Consider the following 21,850-nt stretch of genomic DNA (forward strand, 5'->3'; position numbering starts at 1 on the left):
GAAGATCTGGTAGTCCTACAGCTTTTTCTTCCCCAGGTATTGGCTTTATAAGCCTTTGACACCTTTATGAATATATTTAATCAAACATTTCCTTCCCTTTTACCAGTCATCTATTTCCGTCATTGAAATTACCCCCATAATTTCAAACATCAAGTGGTATTTTTTTCTTATTCATATTCAGGAAGACATAGTGCCAGAAATGAACATTCTAAGAAGGATTTTGATTAATTAGACCAAAAGGAAATGAGAAAAATAATGAAGGTGAGATCTGGAAACTAGGTTGGGTTAGAGAACCTGTAAAATGTTAGATCCACCAACCACGAGAACAAATATCGGAGACTTTCAGGGATTCAAAGATGTTAATTTATTGGCCAAGTTTAACCTGCGCAGGGGCGATCCCTCCAGAGACACTGTGCCCACTGGGGGCTCCTCTGGGATTCGCGCCTAGCGCTTACAGCTAAGTCCTTATATACAGGTCATAAAGCAGGCGTTTTTTTGTTTTTTGTTTTTTGTTTTTTTTTTGCACAGAGGCAGATTATTGGCTTACAGGGTCCACATGCGAGAAAAGGGTGGGGTCTGTCTCAACTGGAAGGGAAATTTTTGAAACTAAATAGATGACAATCAACTTACAGGGTCTCTTCTAGGGTTTCAGGCTCCTTGGGGCTGAGGCCATTGTTCTTGTTCCCAACATTCCCCCGTTTTTTTTTGGGGGGTATGTCAAACCTTTGATTCTTCATCACTTGGGAGGATGGTGTATGGTTGGGAGAGTACCATTAGCTTAACTATTTCTATTCTCTCCTTGATGAAAGCAAGTACTTTATTTAAGATAATAGGTCCTATTGTGACCACTAATAAGAGTACTAGGAGTGGTCCAGCAATGGCCGATATAAGGGTGGTTAGCCAAGGGGACGTTTTGAACATAGATTCATACCAATTAGAACTTTCTTCTTCTCTATTTCTATCTTTTAACCTTTTGGTGAGTGTTTTGACATTTTCTTTAATTATTCCAGAGTGGTTAGCATAAAAACAACATTCTTCTCCTAATGCAGCACATAACCCACCTTGCTGGAGGAGGAGGAGGTCTAGTCCTCTCCTATTCTGTAAGGCTACTTCAGCAAGGGAGTCTACTTGGTGCTCTAGATATATTATTTGATCTTGTAGGAGGGATATGTCCTTTGAGAAAGTTTGGGATAATTGCCTGAGGTTGAGCTCCCCTTGTATGAAAGCCCCCGCCCCTACAGCAGCGGAACCTACAATCCCTATAGTGGCTACAATTGGGATAAGCAATGGGGCTCGTTTGGTGCGCTTAGGGGAGGCAACTAGAAACTCAGGATTTCCTCCATACAAATATACTTGAGGAATAATATAAGCACTAACACAGAGCTCAGGGTGAGTGGGGACAATGCATTTAAAAATGCCTTGGGTACAGACAAACCATAACCCCTCAGAAGCTTTGGTTATGAAGGGGTTCCCTGAGGTTATTTGCAGGGCCTCTTGATTAAGACAGTAGTCACTATAGTTTGGATTTTTGTCTAGAGTGGAATTTGCTTGGAGGTAACAGGTTCCCCTCCCATGGAACTCCGCAAGGGTGAGGGACCCTTCAGTAACACAGTCCTTCATCTGGTCTTGATCTCGGTCTATGTCATTTGTAAGAGTGACTGTCTTAGGGGCTAATTCTCCTCCTCTGGAGGTGTTGGCTCCTAATCCTATATAAAAAGGCGGCCGGGGACTTAAACATAGCCAGCAGGACTCTGTAATTTCTGGCTGAGTGTTGTTGAAGAATGGGAAAACTTTATCCAATAAATCTAAGGCATAGATTTCTTGGTGATGCGGTCTTTCTAACGGTGGATTAGGAGTGTAGAATGGTGGCTTAGGGCTCTGGTCTTCTAATTCTTCTGACTTTTCAACGGGGGTTACAGGCAACCTGCTCTGACTGGGAGAACTTGTGGTGGATCGTGGTGGCCCCCTTGTAGTGGGCTGTGGTGGCTTTGGTGGGAGACCACCTCCTGCCCCCTTTAGGAGTGACTCAGTTTTCGTAGGGAGCTTCTTTATAGTAAACAGGGTTCCTGGATCCTGTCCAGTAACATATAATCTTAAACCCCAAGTTCTCCCTTTAATCCATTCAGGGTCTTTTGGGTTCTTAATAGTAATGACTGTTGGGTTACACTTATTTTTTCCACAGTCTTGAGGTTTTCCCCATTTACTTTCCCTATCTAAGTTAATATGGGGATCTTTTCCTCCTCCTGGGACCCATCCTCCCTTGCTGACTAAAGTCTCACAACCCCAACTTTTGCAGTAAAAATCTCCTTCCCATCCACAGCCACGGGCTCTTTTCCTCTCCGGTTGTGGACACCCGTAGGCTCCCGTTCTACTTAATTGTTTATTTAAAAATTCTTCTTCATCCACTGGTATGGGTTTGGGGGGAGCCCCTCCTCCAACTATCCCAGTGGATACATAAAGGTTTGAAGTCCCTAACCTATCTGACACTGAGGAATCTTTAAGAGTGTCTCCAAAAAATTTAGAAAAATCAGCTTGTAGGGTTATTGGGCCCACATCCCAAGTAAAATTTTTAGCAATAGCACTTCCATCGGCTGTTCGAATTAGTACCCATTCTCCTCCTTTTAACCCCATATTTTGACCAAACAGGGAACAAAGAATCAGTAGTCTTAGTTGGCAGAAAAAGTCAACTTCAAGGGTTCCCCTGGTTTTCTTTTGACTTGCCATCTCCGGGGATCCTCGTCAGGGGGGTTGGCTGGTTTCACATGGGAGAGATGGATCCAGTAGGGTTTCTCTGCCACTTTAATAGCCGTTGGCGTGCTTAAGAGTACCTGGAATGGTCCATTCCATCTCGGTTCCAGGTTACCCCGCCTGTGATTGAGGATCCACACCCACTGTCCAGGTTCTGGTGGTTCAGGTATTCGGGTGCCACGATCAGCGTCTGATAGAGCTGTCTTCTGAAGGGCTCGCACCTCGCTCCGGATGTGCTGTAGTGCCTGTAAGGACTTGAGGAAGTTGTGGTTAGAAACTTCTATCTCTTCTCTAGTTAACCGAGGCACAAGAGGTATTGGTTGTCCAAATAAAATTTCGTAAGGGGCCCATTTCTTAAGGTAAGGAGTACACCTTGTTCTAAAAAGGGCGAAAGGGAGTAGCTCAACCCAGTTTTCGCCGGTCTCTTCCCTTAATTTCATTATGGTTTCTTTCAAAGTCCTGTTCATCCTTTCTACTTGTCCTGAACTCTGGGGCCTATAAATGCAATGCAATTTCCAATTGATATTTAACTTTGTAGCTAATTCTTGAGATATCTTTGAGACAAATGCAGGTCCATTGTCTGATCCTAGGGCTATGGGAATGCCATATCTGGGTATGATTTCCCTCAATAAAACTTTGCAAACGGTGGAGGCAGTCTCTCCTCGTGTGGGGAATGCTTCTACCCATCCCGAGAAGGTGTCTACTAATACTAATAGATACTTATAACCTGATTTCCCAGGAGTCATCTCTGTGAAATCTATTTCCCATAACTCTCCAGGAGCTTTTCCCCGATACCTTACAAGGGGAGGCAATTTCTTATTCTGCGCATTTACCCTAGCACAAATGCTACATCTAGAGACAATGGAGTGAATAATGTCCCTAATGTTGGGCCCTAAATAGTATTTCTTGACAAGCTGTTCCAACTTATTTTGCCCTAGGTGGGTACTTGTATGAATATCCTTTACTATCTCTCTTATTACTCCTTGTGGCAGGTAGAGTCTGGAGTCGGGAAGTTCTATCCATCCCTGCTGATTTTTCTGCCCCTTTAGTTGTATCCCTTCCTGCTCTTCCTCCGGGGAATACTTAGGATCCGGAGGTAGCGTTGGCTGAGGCAGTAGGGGGAGGAGGTTTTCTTGTTGTCCCGTAGCTGCTTCTTTCGCAGCCGAGTCCGCCAGGCAATTACCTTTTATAACAGGGGAATTCCCCTTTTGATGTCCTTTGCAATGAATGATGGCAACTTTGGTGGGTAACCAAATGGCGTCTAGGAGGGCAAGAATTTCACTGCGGTTCTTAATGTCCTTTCCCCCTGCTGTTAGGAGGCCTCTCTCCTTATATATGGCCCCATGGATGTGGGCTGTGGCAAATGCATAACGGCTGTCAGTGTAGATGTTGGCCACTTTTCCTTCAGCTATCCGTAAGGCCTCGGTCAGCCCTATCAGCTCTGCCCTCTGTGCAGAGGTCCCTGCAGGCAATGCCCTTCGCCACAGGACCTTATCTCCTGTGGTCACTGCTGCCCCCGCGTACCGCTGTCCATCCTTGATAAAACTGCTCCCATCAGTAAAGAGGGTCAGGTCTGCCTTTTTATATGCCTGATCTCTTAAGTCCGGGCGGGAGCCAGTCACTGTGTCAAGGATTTGCTTGCAATCGTGGACTAAAGTGGAATCCGGTACTGGCAGCAGGGTCGCCGGGTTCAGGGCAGCTGTTTTAAGGAACTGAACAGACGGAGGGTTTAATAGTTGGGCCTGATACTGCGTTAGCCGTGCGTTAGTTAGCCACCTATCTGGGGGCGCTCGTAGCACTTGCTCTACGTAATGTTCCCCAATCACCTGTATGTCCTGTCCCAGGGTCAACTTACTGGCCTCCTTGACCAGGGTTGAGGTGGCAGCAAGTGCCCTCAGACATGTTGGCCATCCTGAGGCCACGGGGTCAAGCTTTTTAGACAAATAGGCGACGGGCCTCTTCCATGGCCCAAGCTCCTGGCTCAGCACCCCTAGGGCTACCCCTCCCTTTTCTGCTACAAACAGCTGAAAGGGCTTAGCCAGGTCCGGCAGGGCTAAGGCTGGGGCAGTCACTAGGGCCTCCTTAAGTGCTTGGAATGCTTGCCTCTCCTTATCTGTCCATGTGAACTGCTCTTCTTTTCCTCTGGTTAGTTCATGCAGGGGTCTAGCTAGTTCTGCAAAGCCTAGTATCCACAACCGGCAGTATCCTACTGCGCCCAAGAATTCTCGTACTTGCCTTTTGGTGGAGGGCTCAGGAATCTGCAGAACTGCCTGGATCCGCTGGCTGGACAGAGTTCTTTGTCCCCCCTGCAAGTTATACCCCAAATAACTTACAGTCTGAGTCACAATCTGGGCCTTCTTAGCTGAGACTCGATACCCCATCCGCTCGAGATCCTGTAACAGATCTATGGTGGCCTCTTCACATTCTCTTTTATCCTTGGCTGCTATGAGAATATCATCTACATACTGGAGCAGTACGATCGACGGGTGGGAGGAGCGAAAACCCTGCAGATCCTTGCCGAGGGCCTCATTGAAAATGGTGGGGGAGTTCTTAAACCCTTGTGGTAGCCTAGTCCAAGTGAACTGCCCCACCAGTCCATTTTCTGGGTCGTTCCATTCAAAGGCAAAGATCTCTTGGCTCTGGGGCGCCAGGGGAATACAAAAGAAGGCATCCTTCAAGTCTAGGACTGAATAATAGGTATGGGTCGGGGGCAATGAGCTCAGCAGGGTGTACGGGTTGGGCACCGTGGGATGAATAGTCTCTACCCGCGCATTCACCTCCCGCAAGTCCTGCACCGGGCGGTAGTCCTGAGTCCCTGGTTTCTGGACAGGGAGTAGTGGGGTATTCCATGCGGATTGACACTCTCGGAGTATGCCTGCCTCCAGCAGGCGTTGCAAGTGTCGTGCAATGCCCTGTTTGGCTCGGGCTGGGACTGGGTATTGCCTAATTCTAACTGGGCTGGCGGTGCTCAGCAGCTGCACCAGGGCAGGTGGCTGGTGGATGGCCAACCCTGGTGGATTGGTCTCTGCCCATACTCCAGGTATCTTGGTGAGTAGGGCATCAGGGACCCCTGCTCCTTCCTCCTTACCTCCTTGTACAACGGCAAGTAGGTATTCTTCAGACAGTGGGACAGTTATCTCCAAGCTGACCTCTGCCTCCTTGCCCTTGTTCCTCGAAGGGCTCTCCTCACGTCTGAAGGTAATGGTGGCCTGAAGCTTCTGCAACAAATCTCTCCCAAGCAGTGGGTAAGGGCAGTCTGGGATAACTAGGAAGGAGTGGGTGATGGTGCCTCGGCCCAAATTAGTAATTCTAGCGGTAGTCCATGGATAGGCTTCTGCTTTGCCAGTCGCCCCAACTATTTTGGTGGTTGCCTTCTGAATTTGCCCCTGAGGTTGTTTCAGGACTGCAAAAGTGGCTCCCGTGTCGACCAGGAAATCTATTGGCTTACCTTTGACTGTTAAGGTGACCTTGGGCTCCTGGGAGCCAACGGGAATGGAGACCTGGCCCCGTCAGTTTAAGGTTTGGAGCAAGACTTCAGGGCCTTGTTTTTGTCCCTGACTGTCTGCCTTCCTAGCCTTCAGCTTCGGGCAGTCTCGCTTCCAGTGTCCCTTCTCCTTGCAAAAGGCACATTGGTCCTTGTCTATGTCTGTTCGCCGTCCCTGGCCTTTTCGTTGTCCCCCTTTTCCTTTGGGAGGAGGCTTCTGAGCGGCTATCAAAATCTTGGCAACTTCCTTTGCTCTGCCAACCTCCGGATCATCCCTATTAACATACACTTTCTGTGCTATTTCCAATAACTTGCTCCTATTCTCTCCCTCAAACCCTTCTATCTTCTGAAGCTTTTTTCTGATATCTGACGCTGCCTGAGTCACAAAAGCTATATTCACTAGCCTTCTGTTCTCCTCTGCCTCAGGATCTAGAGGGTATATATCCTGTAGGCCTCCATGAGTCTTTCTAGGAAGGCTGCTGGGGACTCCTCCCGCCCCTGGATGACCTCACTGACTTTACTAAAATTAGTCGGCTTTCTAGCTGCTGCCTTCAGCCCCCTGATTAGAACCCGGCGATACTGAATGAGCGAATCCCTCCCCCCTGTAGTGTTGGGATCCCAATTAGAAGGCTGGGAAGGGAGGATGCCCTCAATTGCCCTCCTTCCCGCCACGGTGTCCCTCTCCTCACCCAGGACTGCCTTTGCAGCCTCCCTAATAATCCCATCTCTCTCCTCCGAAGTGAAAAGGGTCTGCAGAATCNCCCGCCCCTGGATGACCTCACCGACTTTACTAAAATTAGTCGGCTTTCTAGCTGCTGCCTTCAGCCCCCTGATTAGAACCCCGCGATACTGAATGAGCGAATCCCTCCCCCCTGTAGTGTTGGGATCCCAATTAGAAGGCTGGGAAGGGAGGATGCCCTCAATTTCCCTCCTTCCCGCCACGCCACGGTGTCCCTCTCCTCACCCAGGACTGCCTTTGCAGCCTCCCTAATAATCCCATCTCTCTCCTCCGAAGTGAAAAGGGTCTGCAGAATCTGCTGGCAATCATCCCAGGTGGGTTGATGAGTTCTAAATATAGTTTCGAGGAGGGAGATTAGCCCTTGGGGTTTCTCAGAGAACGGGGGATTCTGATGTTTCCAATTATATAAATCACTGGTGGAAAAAGGGACATAGACAAATCGAGGAGGAGCTCGCGGTGGGGCGTCTGGCAGGGACCGTGCTTCTCGGAGGGGTAAGATGGTAGGAGTTCCCGCCACAGGCAAAGGGGCGTGTCCCTCTGAGGAGGACAAAGCAGCAGGGTTGCGCCCCACAGGCAATATCCCCTCCCCGTAGAGTGCCCCCCCGCCCCCGGGTGTGTCACGGGCTCATGGAGTCGCCAAGGTCCCAATGCAAGGAATCAGGTTCCTGTTTGCGTGGGTAAGGTGGAGGAGCGTTCAGGGGATCTGGATTGAGATTGTCCTCCGGCGGTTCTTGCAAAACAGGATAAAGCCTACGCTGACCCCCCGGGCTGTCTCCCGGAGGCACCAGCAGCTCCGCCCCTCCCCTCCTCCCCCTTTTCTTTGTTCCCTCCTGCAATGAGACAAACTGCTCCTCTGCCCGGCTGATTGCCTTTTAAAAATTTCCTAATATATCCAGGCCGCTCAGTAGCGATATCCACGCAGATATCTATGTACAGGTATTGGTCGGGGTGGGGGACTCTATAAACAGTAGCCCGGACAGCAAACAGGGTTGGAAGCTCAAAAGTTCCCTCCGTGGGCCATCCTACATTTAAGGAGGGCCATTCTAGTTGACTCGGGGTTCGGAGGAATTCAGGGTCCGGCGGCGAGCCACCATATCCTTGGGCTTGCCTCTGAAAATCAGAAAAATTTTTCAACAGGCAATCAAGCGGAGAATCGGGCACAGATTCTCGCTGACCCATCTGAGAGACCTTAGAGACCTCAGAGGCCAAACCACTACACAAAACAAGGCAAACAAAGACCCGACACGCACAGGACGGTACGAACACACAGATTATCCGAGTCCCTAAACATACACACTTGCAGGCACACCAAGCACACTCGCAGCACGGCGCAGCGCAAGGAAAGAGAAACCTAACGGGACCGGTCCCAATCCAAGTCGTCAATAACAAATTTCAGAGAGCAGCGTCCTGCCCCTGACAATCCCTGGGTGGTCTTAGACAGCGTCCTGTCTCACACCACAGGGTCTTTTCACTCCGGAGGACAAACACTTAAGAGGATCCCAACCAATTACTTACTCAGCTGAAGTCACCCATCCGGTCTCCGAGGAGGGATATCTCGGTGGAACCTCCAAATGTTCGATCCACCAACCACGAGAACAAATATCGGAGACTTTCAGGGATTCAAAGATGTTAACTTACTGGCCAAGTTTAACCTGCGCAGGGGCGATCCCTCCAGAGACACCGTGCCCACTGGGGGCTCGTCCGGGATTCGCGCCTAGCGCTTACAGCTAAGTCCTTATATACAGGTCATCAAGCAGGCGTTTTTTTGTCCTTTTTTTTTTTTTTTTTTTTTTTTTTGCACAGAGGCAGATTATTGGCTTACAGGGTCCACTCGCGAGAAAAGGGTGGGGTCTGTCTCAACTGGAAGGGAAATTTTTGAAACTAAACAGATGGCAATCAACTTACAGGGTCTCTTCTAGGGTTTCAGGCTCCTTGGGGCTGAGGCCATTGTTCTTGTTCCCAACATAAAACTCTAGAAGTCATTTACTTTGAAATTTACCCTTATTTCTCCGCAGTTTCTTGAATATAGCGTTATATTTCACTTAGGTGTCTCATGTATTCTCAAAGGGTAATCTTTTCTTTTTCATCCATATTTGCTGGGTAAAACCAAGATTTTGAAACTTACACACTAAATACCAGTGAAGACAGAATAAAGATTGAGGAAATCAGATTTTCAGTTCGTCATTATACTCTAATTACATTTCCCTCGCTTCTTTCCCTGCTTTTACACATTATTTTGTCCTTTTTAAGATGGCATATATGTCTCTTTCTTCATTTTAGAATGTGCATTTTTCTGTGCCAATCTGTTTTGATTTTAACTGTATGTAAAGTTATATCACCCCCAATTTACAGATTAAAACACTGAGGCTGGGAGGGATTAAATGTCAAGGATACAGAAGAAGTAATTAGTCAAGGTAAATGCTAGAAGGATTATTGCTTCCAGAGGAATCCGGAGGGATATGAAAAGGCTGCGGGATGAATTGTCCAGCAAACCTTGTGCTGCACTGACATCAAAGAGGAAGAAGAAATTCCTGACCTTAGGGAGTTCATTTGGGGGACGTGACAGAGTGTTTTTCAAGGGCAAACAGGCACACACTCACATGTACACAGACGATGCAGTAAAACAAAATTCCAGGCAGTCACTGCCATGTTCCTCAGGCATAGGTGTTGATAAACCGTTATCAACATATGATCACTTTATTTCTCTGACCTTGAACCACTCTGGGGCTAAAGTGACAAAAATTAATCTTTCATGGGCTCAAAAGTTCCATTTGCCTTTTAGAGATTTCCTAAATGAAATGATTATAATGAATACAAACTAAGTTGTTGACGACTTTCTCTAAATTAAGTCCGTGCATCTAAAGCAGCCTGTGACCTTTAGTTTCAATTTTACCATATGTCTCTTATAGTAAATTTACAGAGGAAGCAATTTAAAAAATAATCCCTTTCTATGACATTTACTTTTTCTATAGTTGCTACTGCCTCATTTATACTTCAGCAACCATCAGACTAAGTCCCCTTATGGGACTAAGCTTTTTATGGGAACTTAGAAATCTTAACCAAGACTAACATTGCTTTACTCTCTTCCTAATTGCCCTACCTGAAGCAACACTAGATTTTGAATTATGTTTATCAAGTATCATGATTTATAGTTTCTAACAATTGAAAGCTCAGCCAGGATTCCATACACTGAGTCTAGGTATCCACTTTTTCCCCAGGACAGAGAACGTCTGAATTATTCAGAGAGCAGTGCCGTGTGGTAGAGAAATTAATGCTGCACTATATTCCCTCCTCTCCTAGAAATTTAAGAGTAGGGAAATCTTTCATAAGAACTGACAACTTAATCTTAAAATTTAAAGGTGTTGCAACTATTGTAGATAGCCAGGAAAAGAAGAATCTAAGAAAACCCGAGTTGTGTTTATTCAGTGGAGGCCACGATTTATTTACCTCCGAAGAGACACGTTTTCTCTGCGAAATTTCTCATCCGCTTCCTTGCTGCTCCACAGTCCCATATTCCCACCAATGGGCTATTGCAATATCTAAATAATGCAAAAGGCATATTCTATGCAAAAAGTCATAGCTGTCCTATTTTTTCTGTTATACATGTTACCCACTTTTCACCTTAATTTTGTATATACTCTGTTGCAGGCCTTTCCTTTCTCAGACCCTGCTCTTAATATAGAGCAATAAAGAAGTTCATTAAGATTGGACTTGACTGTTTCTATTTACAAGTTCATTTATTTGCCATTTTTTGGACCAGCGGTTTAATATTAAATCCAGAGCTGATGATTAATTCCTGTCACGTATCTGAATAAATACCTGAAATGATGTTAAATTTCCATGATATTTTTAGCGCCTGACACATATTTTTCCACATTTAAAATGATTTTAATTTTTAACATTAAGTAGCATCAGGTTGTTCTTTCTTCCTACTTAGGAATTGAGCTTGTAATTTCTTTTCCCTAAGTTCGGAATGACATTTTTTTTCTCTCATTGATGATACAAAAATATTTAAAATACTTCATATAACTTGAAAGCTGTCTACTGAAAGACAGTGAGGAGTATTAAAGAACAAAAGATATTAAGAGGCTTAACACTCATCAGAATAAATTTCACGAGGATATCTCAATCTATATTAGTAATAAATTATCTTTAAAAAAGTGGAATTTGCAAATGATGAAAAGTTTATTGTTTATGAATTTAAGAATTCTAAATAGCCACCTTCCAAAACTTGGTCTAAAAGATAAGATAGGATGTACATTGTTTTTCATATGCGGTACCAGAAAATGTAAAAGGAGCATTGAAGAAAGGACCCATCACAATGGCGATTTCTTGAATTGAACTGTTGTCAGGATAAGTGAAATAATGATTTACTCGCTTTCTACTATTTATATAAATTTCGTGCATATTAAAACACACATTTCTCCCCCTTAGTGCCTGAGTTCAATGCTTATCTGTTACTAGGGCTTTGCACATCAGCAACTTCCCTAAGTTACTTCAGAACCCAAGTTCTTAATCTGTTGGCAGTGTCTTGAGAACTTTTGCTCCTTAAAAACGAAACAAAACAAAACAAAACCTAGTGTAAGCAAGCACTGGGCAATTTCTCCTGTGATTCCTTTCTCTTTCTTTTTCTTTTCCAGTGATATAATATTAATATCCTTGATGTAGTTTTTTATGAGTTGTCTCTACTGGCTTGTCCTATGAATTTCTTGTCACATGCATATTCTGAATCTTCTGTACCTGTGGATAGATTTTAATGCCTGATATAAGACAATGACAGACCTAAGGATGATGTGTTTGGAGACTTTACAGATTCAGTCTTTGAGATTACATTTTTTCAAGAAAAAAAAAGCATCAAATATTTGACTGTATGCTTAATCCAAGTGGCATAGATAACAGTTTTCCTTGTAAAAGATTTCTTCACACTTCAATATTATGTGTGTGTGTGTATTATGTATTGTTTGACTAATGGGAAATAGATGTGAAGTGTGTTCGCTCCAGGAATATCTATTTATTATCTATCTATCTATCTATCTATCTTATTATCTAATAGGAAGAGCACTCTGAACCATACCAACTGCCAGGTATAAGGTTAAAATTGCCAGGGATAATTTTAATCTTATAATTAGCACTGGCATCACCAAACAGAACAGAAAGCCATAGTAACATACCAGGGTCCCTAAGGTTCCCTGACCTGATAGCATTAACTCTTTCCTTGTTCAGTTGTGGGGAGATTCTGGGGATCTTACTGGAGGGGCTGGGGCAGTCAAGTGGAGTCAGGCCATTTGGGAGGTCAGAGCAGCAAATCTGTACTGATCTGAAGAGAATTATTTCAATATTCTAACAACTCATAAGGCCATACAGGTATCGATCCACCCTCTGCCTCCTTCCACTGTGAACCATTTTCAATATATTGAAAGAATTCAGATCGTGAAGTAAGTTCTTCAGAGGAAAGAATACCCTCCACTTCCACTCTACACAGTTGTCACGACCCAGTAAGTTTTCCTGTTAGAATTTGTTGAAAATATCTTATCTTGGACGCATCCATCCATCTTTTTCTTATCCATTGAAAGCAACATCTCTTACTAGTGTGATATGTACTTTGATATTTGGGGATTAATTACTTTGAGAATTGTTTAACAATGTATTTTATCATTTAGGGTTGAGATATAAGTAAGAATTGATTCCTTAATGAGGTGTTCTATTGACCAAAAAGTATATATAGAGAGATAGATAGATTATATCTATATCTATATCTATATCATACACATATCATCTATTATCTATAATAGATAATACATTATCTATATTATCGATGTAGATAGATACAGATAATATATCTATATCTATAGATGTATTATAGGTATATATTATCTATATCTATATTATCCAAAATATATTATCTATATCTATCTATATACATACTTTTAAATACAGAAATATATTATCTATATCTATTTATCTCTATATACACTTTGAAATTTGGAGGCAAGTAAATGTACAGGGTGATGATGGGGATTTCTGAGACATGGAGATCACAGAATTTTGGTTTTTCTTAATTCTAATAAGATGAGTAAAAAGCAAGGTTAAAAATATTATCAAAATTACACTTTTTTCAAAGGTGGAAGTATTGATATGTTAATTTTTCAAGGTTCATAGCTGGGAATCAATAAATATAGTCAAGCTGATTTTTTTAAAGGAAAGATGTCAACAGATGATGCAAAATTATCATTGTATCACTGGAAGACTGGAAAAATTATAAACCTTCTAACATCTCAGGAAAAGAAACTATCACACACACACATGTACACATGCATACACGGACAATATACAAGGCATTCCATATAATAAGTGATAGAAAACAAAGGAAACATAAGGAACAACAAATATAAAATTAGAGGGCAGAATAAGATCAAATATCAAATATATTATGTGATAAGTTTACTTATTAAAAGAAAAAAATAACTCTGTCTAAAAACCGCACAACCCATTTAGATGCTGAATGTAAGATATATCCCAAACATCTGTTTTCAAGGGAAGGGGAGCTGGGGGCTGATTCTCACCCACAGGGACACTTGCCAACATCTGAAGACATTTTTGATTGTCCTAACTGAAAGATTCTCACCCACAGGGACACTTGCCAACATCTGAAGACATTTTTGATTGTCCTAACTGAAAGTGGGGGTGCTCCTGGTATCCCCTGGGTAGAAACCAAATGTCCTACAGTACATAGCGCAGCCTGAAACAGAACATAAGCTTCCAAATCTCAGTAGCTCCAATGTTGAGAAACCCTGATCTAAAAAGAAGCAACCAACAAAAGTTAAAATAGAAATACAAAAAAAAAACAAAAAACAAAACCTCAAGCAAATTATTTTAAATTGCTGGAGTAATAAAATGACTAATAGGCAAGTTTAAATTTAAGACAAAGGTGTTAAAGTGAAAGGCAGCATTTTGTGATATTGTTCACAATCCACAATAGAGACAAGGCTGTATGCATTTAATAATAGGGTCCAAAATAAAACATATTTGAGAGAGAGGTAAAATGACCAAGATGCAAGATAGGTGTATGTTTACGTGTTTCGAAATTTCAAACTCCTATGAAACTTCTACAATGAATGACATTTTCATTGGCCCTAATGAAAATGTAACATTTTCCTAAAAATTTGAACACATGGCAGTAAGAGTGTATATGTAGTACAGTTTGTTTTATTTTCTCTTGGGAATCACCAATGATTATTTGATTGCTGAGTCATGGTGACTTCTTGAGTCCTTAGCTCTATCAAAATTTTTTGACATTCAACCCTGTGTTCTCCCCATGAACTGTCACATTCAGTGACAGTCATCTCTATGTCATCTCTATGACCATGATCCCAACTCGACTTTTCCTGACTTCTCTTCTAAGCTGCCATCTATGTGCTATATATTTTAATCTATATTTGTCATTAACAAGGATATTCTGAGTCGTTAAAAGAAATTCCTACCTATTCAGCTTTTCTTAAACAACTATCTTGTCAGTTGCCCACAGTTAACCCCTCAGAGTCGTGTTTATTTCCCTTTCTTTTGTCTCCCTTCGCTCCCACTCAACCAGTTGTTATGTTGCAATTATTTGACCTCTTTCACCTCCATAAATCTTTCTTTTTTCCTCTCTCCAGGTCATTTTGACCTGGATATTTATAATTTCTTCTTTTTCATTTCCCCTGTCTGCATCCAATTCTGTTCTAATCTGTTTAGATATCAATAAGATTAATCATCCTGAGGGGCAACTTCTGAACAATCTCTAATTTGTATAAATCATTGTATTTGAGATCAGAAAAACTATAGAGTAAATCTAACCAATTATTTCACTTTACAGGTAAAGGCAATACTGTAAATATGTTTGATTATTGACAGACCTGGCACTGGAACTTCAAATCATTTGTCTGCCATACTTTACTGATACTTGTGAACATTGAGTTTTTATTCAGCTGATGGTAAGTCTTGGTGAAAACATTCAGCTGTGACCTTGAGAATAAATGAAGAAATGCGTTTCTTCTAGGAAAAATTCCAAGCTAATTGGGGTTCCAAAAAGAGAATAAAAAATGTTTTACAAACTCAGGAGCCATAAAGGAAACATCTCCACTGTCAAAAAAGAATTTGAATGTAATTCTAAATTATGTTATAAAAACAATGCATTTATTAGAATATTTCTAAATGAGTTATGTAGATAAGGAATGAAAATGCATTAACTGTATTTTTTTCAAATTGGTCTTTGGTTTATCTGCAGTCCTGGTGTCTAAGAATTCTTTTACTAATATGAATCTTGCCTATGTCATAAAATCCTCATTTCACTTTTTTACTTGTCACTTCTATGTCATTAGTAGCATGAAAGTCAGAGAATTCTTATAGATTGAGAAAATGATCTGTCAACCACTTGATAGAAGCAATATTATTACCTTTTTAAGGTGATGTGGCATTTGAATGTTCTTTCTTCTATGGGCTATTTTATACTCACACCTTATACAATTAACTTAACAGATGAGGAATTGGGTGTTTCTTCCAGAATGGGGCATTAATTTTATACAGAAGGGAAGAGAATGAATATAAGCTGTAAGTTTCTATTAATAACTTGAAATAAGAGATAGACTTTACTTTGAGCTGCATATGAAAAGAGAGCCAATTTGGATAAACAAATCATGAATTCAAATACAGGAAACAGCTATGAAATTGTGAGATGTTTCCATGTTTGGTTTATAGAAAGCTACCTCATTAAGTCACATTAAGTATGTAGCAGCACATATTCATGATTTAAGTACATTTTTGAAGATAAGTGTGTAAAGTAACTATATCATCCAAACTCTCGTCTACCTAAATGAAGTTTAAAAATGAAGTAGTCTTCATATGATTCGATCTAAAGATATCTTTAATCTCAAATGCTAACACAAAAGGGTTTTTTTCCATTATTTTTTTCAAGCAATTTCAACAAGTACTCATTGCATTTGCTTGTGTTGACCTGTGTCTTATTTTTGTTCAGAACCTTTCAAATTTGTGTTTTACTTGAGAAAATTCAATAATTAAGAAGAGTCTATCAAATTGTTTGCTAGGTGTTGTAGAAACTAAGCAGCTGTTAGTAAAATCATCAATAATTTTTACTTTTCAAATACCTTAATAACCAAAAAAGAATGATGATTAAAAGAGTGCACCCATTTTTTTTTTAGTGTTCTGATTAGAATATAACACGTCCACGGATGCATAGAGCAGGGACTCACAACCCCTGGGCCATTGAGCAGTACCAGTCCACGGCCTGTTAGGAACTAGGCTGAAGAGCAGGAGGTGAGTGGTGGGCCAGTAAGGGAAACTTTATCTGTATTTACAGCTCACATTTACCACCGGGGCTCCACCTCCTGTTGGATCAGTGGAGGCTTTAGATCCTTGCAGGACTGCAAACCCTGCTGTGAACTGAGCATGGGAGGGATCTAGGCTGTGAGCTCCTTATGAGAATCTAATGCCTGATGGTCTGAGGTGGAGCCGAGGCGGTGATGCTAGTGCTGGGGAGGGGCTGCGAATGCAGATCATCATTAGCAGGGAGGTCTGACTGCACAGGGGCCATAATAAACCGATGACTTCCAGAGTCACATCAAAACCCTGTGAGTGGCAAGTGACAAGGAAGCTGCATCTGGTGGCAGGCTGTAGAGTGGTGAGCTGATGTCCTTCAGTTGTGCGGCTGCACATGGTGGCAGGCTTTAAGTCAGAGTCTGACACTTATTTGAGTTTGCGTGTGGCCCGCCCATTATTTTATTTACGACTTTCATTTGTGCTCATTTCCCCGCACTGCACACTTGTCTCAGTCACAGTTTCGGTAAGCCCACAAGCTAAGTAAGCCTGGCCCAAATGAGTAAAAACCAAACGTCACTGGAGAGCTCCTGAAAAGGGGGAAAGACCCAATGATGAGACAGCAGAAGACAGACTTCTAACGAAAAGAAAGCTGTATTTAAAAGAAAATATCGGGAATCCTACCTAAATTATAGCTTCATTGCACCAGGTGATTCATAGTCTCCAAGCATGCTTTGTATAATATGTGGCAACTGGCTACACAACGAAGCTATGAAACTTTCAAAACTGCTTCACCTCATGGAGACCAAGCACGCTGCATTAAATAAAAGACAAGCCTTTGGAACTTTTCAAAAGAAAAAAAACCATGAAAACAACTCATAAAAGCAATCATTGAAGGCCACCACTTCATCAAATGTGTCTGCACTGAGAGTATCATTCTTAGTGGGTAACCACACTGCTAAAGCTAAGAAGCCCTTTACTAGTGGTGAAGATCCTGCCTGTTGCTCAGGACAGTTGTTATGAACTTTCAGGAGAGGCTGCAGTTGTTCCTTTTTTTGCTAGCACTATAACTACACAAATTGATGAAATAGGAGGAGATATTGAAGCACAATTGTTAGAAAGCATTAATAAGTCACCATGGTATACAGTCCAGGTTGACAAGCCTACCGATCTTGACAACAAAGTAACAATGCTTGTTTTTGTGTGGTGTATTTTTCAGGGGGACGTGCATGAGGATGTGTTATGTGTGCGTCTATTGCCGACCAATACCACAGCTGCAGAACTAATCAAGTCTTTGAATGATTACATATCAGGAAAGCTGGACTGGTCATTTTGTGTCAGTATGTGCTCTGATGGGGTGGCTGCCATGACTGGACAGCTTTCTGGTGTCACTACTTGGGTCAAAAAGGTCGCTTCCGAATGTGAGTCTATGCTCTGAGTCATCTATAGAGAAATGCTGGCTAGCTGAAAAAAATGTCACCTGAACTTAACAACGTTTTGCAGGATGTGATTAAAATGATCGACCACATTAAAACACATGCCCTTAACTCGCATCCGCTCACGCAGCTCTGTGAGAAGATGGACACAGAATGCACACGTCTCCTCTTATACACAGAAGTGAGATGGCTTTCTACAGGTGCATCACTAGCCAGAGCTTTTGAGTTACAAGAGCTACTCCAGAGATTTCTTTTAGAAAAAACAGTCACCACTGGCAGCACATTGCAGTGACACAGAATGGTCGAAAAACTTGCTTACTTGTGTGATATAGTCCACCTGCTCAATGAACTCAACCTGCCACTTCAAGGGAGAATGACAACTGTGATCAAATTGGCAGTTAAAGTGGCCGCATTCAAAGCAAACTGGAATTTGGGGGCAACAAGTGAACATTGGGGGATGCTTGACACGTTTCAAACATTAGCAGAGACTTTGAAAGAGACCGAGCCAGAGCCTTCTTCCTCCCAGCTGGTGTGTGGGCACCTGTCTCAGCTTCCAGAAGAGTGTGAGCATCACCTCCCAACCACAGAAGACCCTGAACTGAGAAGAAATGTGTCCCACAACATATCTGTGAATAAGCCCGGTGCGTCGACTCTGTCTGTGCTGGGAGAGGATCAAGTGCTTGAGACTGCAAGTAACAGTGGCCTTAGAAGTACGTTTGGGACAACTTCAAATCTCCGTGTGTTCTGGATTTAAGTGAAGACATAATATCCTGAGATTGTCACAAAAGCCCCAAAAAGCCTGCTTCCGTTTCCAACATCCTATCTTCTTGAAGCTGGATTTTCTGCAGTGAGAGAAACCAAAGTGAGACTACAGAGTAGATGACATAAGCAGCACAATTCAGTTGTCACAGTCTCCCATCACCCCCAGATGGACCCATCTAGTTCCAGGAAACAAGCTTAGGGCCCCCACTGATTTCATGTAATGGTGAGTTGTATAGTTATATCACTATATATTACAATGTAGTAATAATAGAAATAAAGTGTACAATAAATGTACTACATGTGAATCATTCCCTAACTATCTTCTTCCCTGCCTTCCCAGTCTGTGAAAAAAATATCTTCCATGAAATTGGTCCCTGATGCCAAAAAGGTGGGGGACTGCTGGCATAAAGTGTTACCTGAATATTTAACTTTTTGAAATCTGTAGGTCTCTTTGACTCACTGTGTTTGGGAGGAGTAGATGTGTATGTGTGTCTGTTCTGAAATACTCAAATAAATGTCACAGTCTCACCTTGTACCACACAAACACATTACATGCAAAACCTATTTGAATTCCCCATCACTGCTTTAAAGTTTTATAAAAATATACTTTAAAAAAATTACATGTAGTATCTCCACTATTTGAGGTATTTCTAGCAATGCAACTCAAAATAAAAACCCCGTAATAAGCATGCACTGGCTCTGCAGGAAAGCCAAAGGTTTGAAAGTAGGAATAAGGCAGCTCTTGATGGATTTAAATTTTTATATAACATTTGTATAAAATAGCAGGTGAAAAACTTAAGTTGAGATAGCATCTTATCACCAAGCCCCATTTCCACTGACAACTGCTGCTTCCTTCAAAGTTTAATGAAATTATAAACGCACACCTGCAGAATATTTGTGTCTTAAAAAGTCATTAAAAGTGCAATATACCTTCCTGTTTGGCCAATTTTAATGAATATATTTGCATTCAATGCTGGCAGCTGCCTTTTGAGCCTTCCTGCTCCTTTTCTCTGCCTTTATCCTCAACAGCCAGATTTCTAAGGTTAAGACCAAAGGCTTTGTGAAAATGTCATAGGTTTGTTCTCATCAAAAAAAAAAAATCTCAAAAGTCTTTTCTTATAGTTTACTTCAATGTCATTTCAAGTAAAGGAATATTTATCATCCCAAACATAAAACCAAAAACGTTGTTTTATAATGTTATGAAAGAATTTATTATATATATTCTTTCTTTCAACAGACACATTTAGCACAGTTCATAAAATGACATTAAAACTGTTTTACTTTCATTGCAATCCCAAATTACAAGTTTATGTACATATTTAAACATTTTTAATTATGGTTAATAGTCAACATTAATGGTTTCAGGTACACAGCCTAGTGGTTAGACATTCATGTTGACTTACAAAGTGACTCCCCAGGTAACTCTAGTACCCTGTAACACTACACAGAATTAATGCAATATTATTGACTATATTCCTTATGCTGTTCTTTACATCCCCATGACCATTTTGTAACTGCTAATTTGTACTTCTTAATACCTTCACTTTTTTCACCCAACCCTCCACCTCTCCCCTCTGGCAACCATCTATTTGTTCTCTATGAGTTTGTTTCTGCTTTTTAAAAATAAACAAAGTCACTTTATTGTACCATATACAATAATAAACTCAAAATGAATTAATGACTTAAATGTAAGACCCAAAATTATAAAACTCTTTGAAGCAAACATAGGCAGTAAACTCTGTGACATTGCTCTTAGTAATATTTTTTAAATAGATCTCCTCGGGCAAGAAAAACAAAGGAAAAAAATAAACAAATGTGACTGCATAACACTAAAAGGTTTTTGCACAGCAAAGAAAATTATCCACAAAACAAAAGGACAACCTACTGAATGGGAGAAGATATTTACTAATGATACATTCAAAATATATAAGAAATTCATGCAAATTAATACCAAAAAGACAGGCGATCTTACTAAAAAATGGACAGAGGACCTGAATAGATATTGCTCTGAAAAGACACAGAGATATGGCCAATAGACATAGGAGAAGATGCTCAACATAACTAACCATCAGAGAAATGCAAATCAAAGCCACAATGAATATCCCCTCACACCTGCGAGAATATGATAAAAAAATCAGTACAAGTGACGGCACGGTTGCGGAGAAAAGGGAACCTTTGTGCACTCTCGGTGGGATTTCAAATTGAGGCAGCCACCATGAGAAACATTATGGAGAGGCCTCAAACAATTAAAAATAGAACCACCATATGACCTAGTAATTCCAATTCTGAGTAGTTATCCAAAGAAATCCAAAACACTAATTCAAAAATATACATGCTGTGAATCCTTATATTCACTGTGGCATTATTTACAAGAGCCAAGATAATGCAAGCAACCTGTGTCCGTTAGTAATGAATAGATAAAGAGGAGTTGGTACATACATATGGTAGAATATTCCTCAGCCATAAAAAAGAAGGAAATGTTACCTTTTGTGAAAACATGTATAGACCTAGAGGGTGTCATGCTGTTAAATAAGTCAGAGAGAAGAAGGAGAATGCCATATGATTTCTCTTATACGTGGAAACTAAACATATAATGAACTAACAAACAAGTTGATGTGTTAAGCCTTATCTTTTAGAAGGGGTTATGTGGGAGTAAACCCTAAAATGTATGATGAAGAAATTTGCTTTTTCCTTGGAAAAAGTGCATGTCATTATTTGTTTAGAAATTATATATATATGTGCATATATATTTATGCATAAATCATTACATAAGAAGAAGTTTTAAAGTATGTTATTGATGTAATTTTTGGTTTACTGAGGCTGTGCTTATATGATTATTTCAAAATAATCACTTTATTACCAGGTTTGATTTGTCATGGTTTGTGAAACTTCCTGATTCTTGCATTTTCCTTTTGGCTCATGAAGATTTACAAGCTAGTAATGGCCAGCAACTTCCAGTTATATCTAATCCTGCAAGAATATCATGACATCAGATAGGCCAAATAATTCATCTGTGTCAGTGACCTCTCTGCATAAAACTAATTTGATAATGTATTGAATAATGTTAAGAATATTCTTTGAGTCTTTCAAAAAAGAGATTATAAATACTTGTTCTGATCACGTACTCCTACAAAAATAATACTCCAAAATTTAGTGGCTTAGGACAACAGCAATCAATTTACTGTGATCTCTCATGGTTCTTGCTTGGGGTCTTCCATGCAGGTGGCAGGTGGTTGATGGCTAGGGCTCCAGCCACCTCGAAGGCTTCTTCATGCAGATGTCTGGTTGTTGACGTTGACTGTCAGCTGAGACCGCAGCTGGTGTCCAGCAGAACACCTGCTCATGGACTCTTCATGTGTTCTGAGCTTCCTC

General features: G+C 41.4%; 1 protein-coding gene across 1 annotated transcript; it reads right to left on the reverse strand.

The window, feature by feature from the left end:
- Positions 1 to 543: 543 nt before the first annotated feature.
- On the reverse strand, positions 544 to 17,511 carry LOC118981227 (uncharacterized). The gene is made up of 6 exons (XM_037037956.1): positions 17,448 to 17,511; positions 3,832 to 4,399; positions 3,156 to 3,720; positions 2,829 to 3,101; positions 1,255 to 2,073; positions 544 to 585 (listed from the first exon to the last, which is right to left on the reverse strand). The coding sequence occupies exons 1-6, from the start codon at positions 17,509 to 17,511 to the stop codon at positions 544 to 546; spliced, it is 2,331 nt and encodes a 776-aa protein (XP_036893851.1).
- Between the last annotated feature and the right edge of the window lie 4,339 nt (positions 17,512 to 21,850).

This window comes from Sturnira hondurensis, unplaced genomic scaffold (assembly GCF_014824575.4).
Source record: "Sturnira hondurensis isolate 20B ecotype Veracruz unplaced genomic scaffold, ASM1482457v3 Scaffold0023817, whole genome shotgun sequence".
Lineage (NCBI taxonomy): Eukaryota > Metazoa > Chordata > Mammalia > Chiroptera > Phyllostomidae > Sturnira > Sturnira hondurensis.

What these genes read in the sequence shown, in the direction of transcription:
- LOC118981227 (XM_037037956.1), bottom strand. Translation starts at nt 17,511, where the DNA reads ATGCACGTCCCCCTGAAAAATACACCACACAAAAACAAGCATTGTTAC. An exon ending in ACGCTACCTCCGGATCCTAA is followed by an intron (nt 3,721 to 3,831) that starts GTATTCCCCGGA and finishes AGGAGTAATAAG; the next exon opens with AGAGATAGTAAAGGATATTC. An exon ending in AAGAGACCGGCGAAAACTGG is followed by an intron (nt 3,102 to 3,155) that starts GTTGAGCTACTC and finishes CCTTACCTTAAG; the next exon opens with AAATGGGCCCCTTACGAAAT.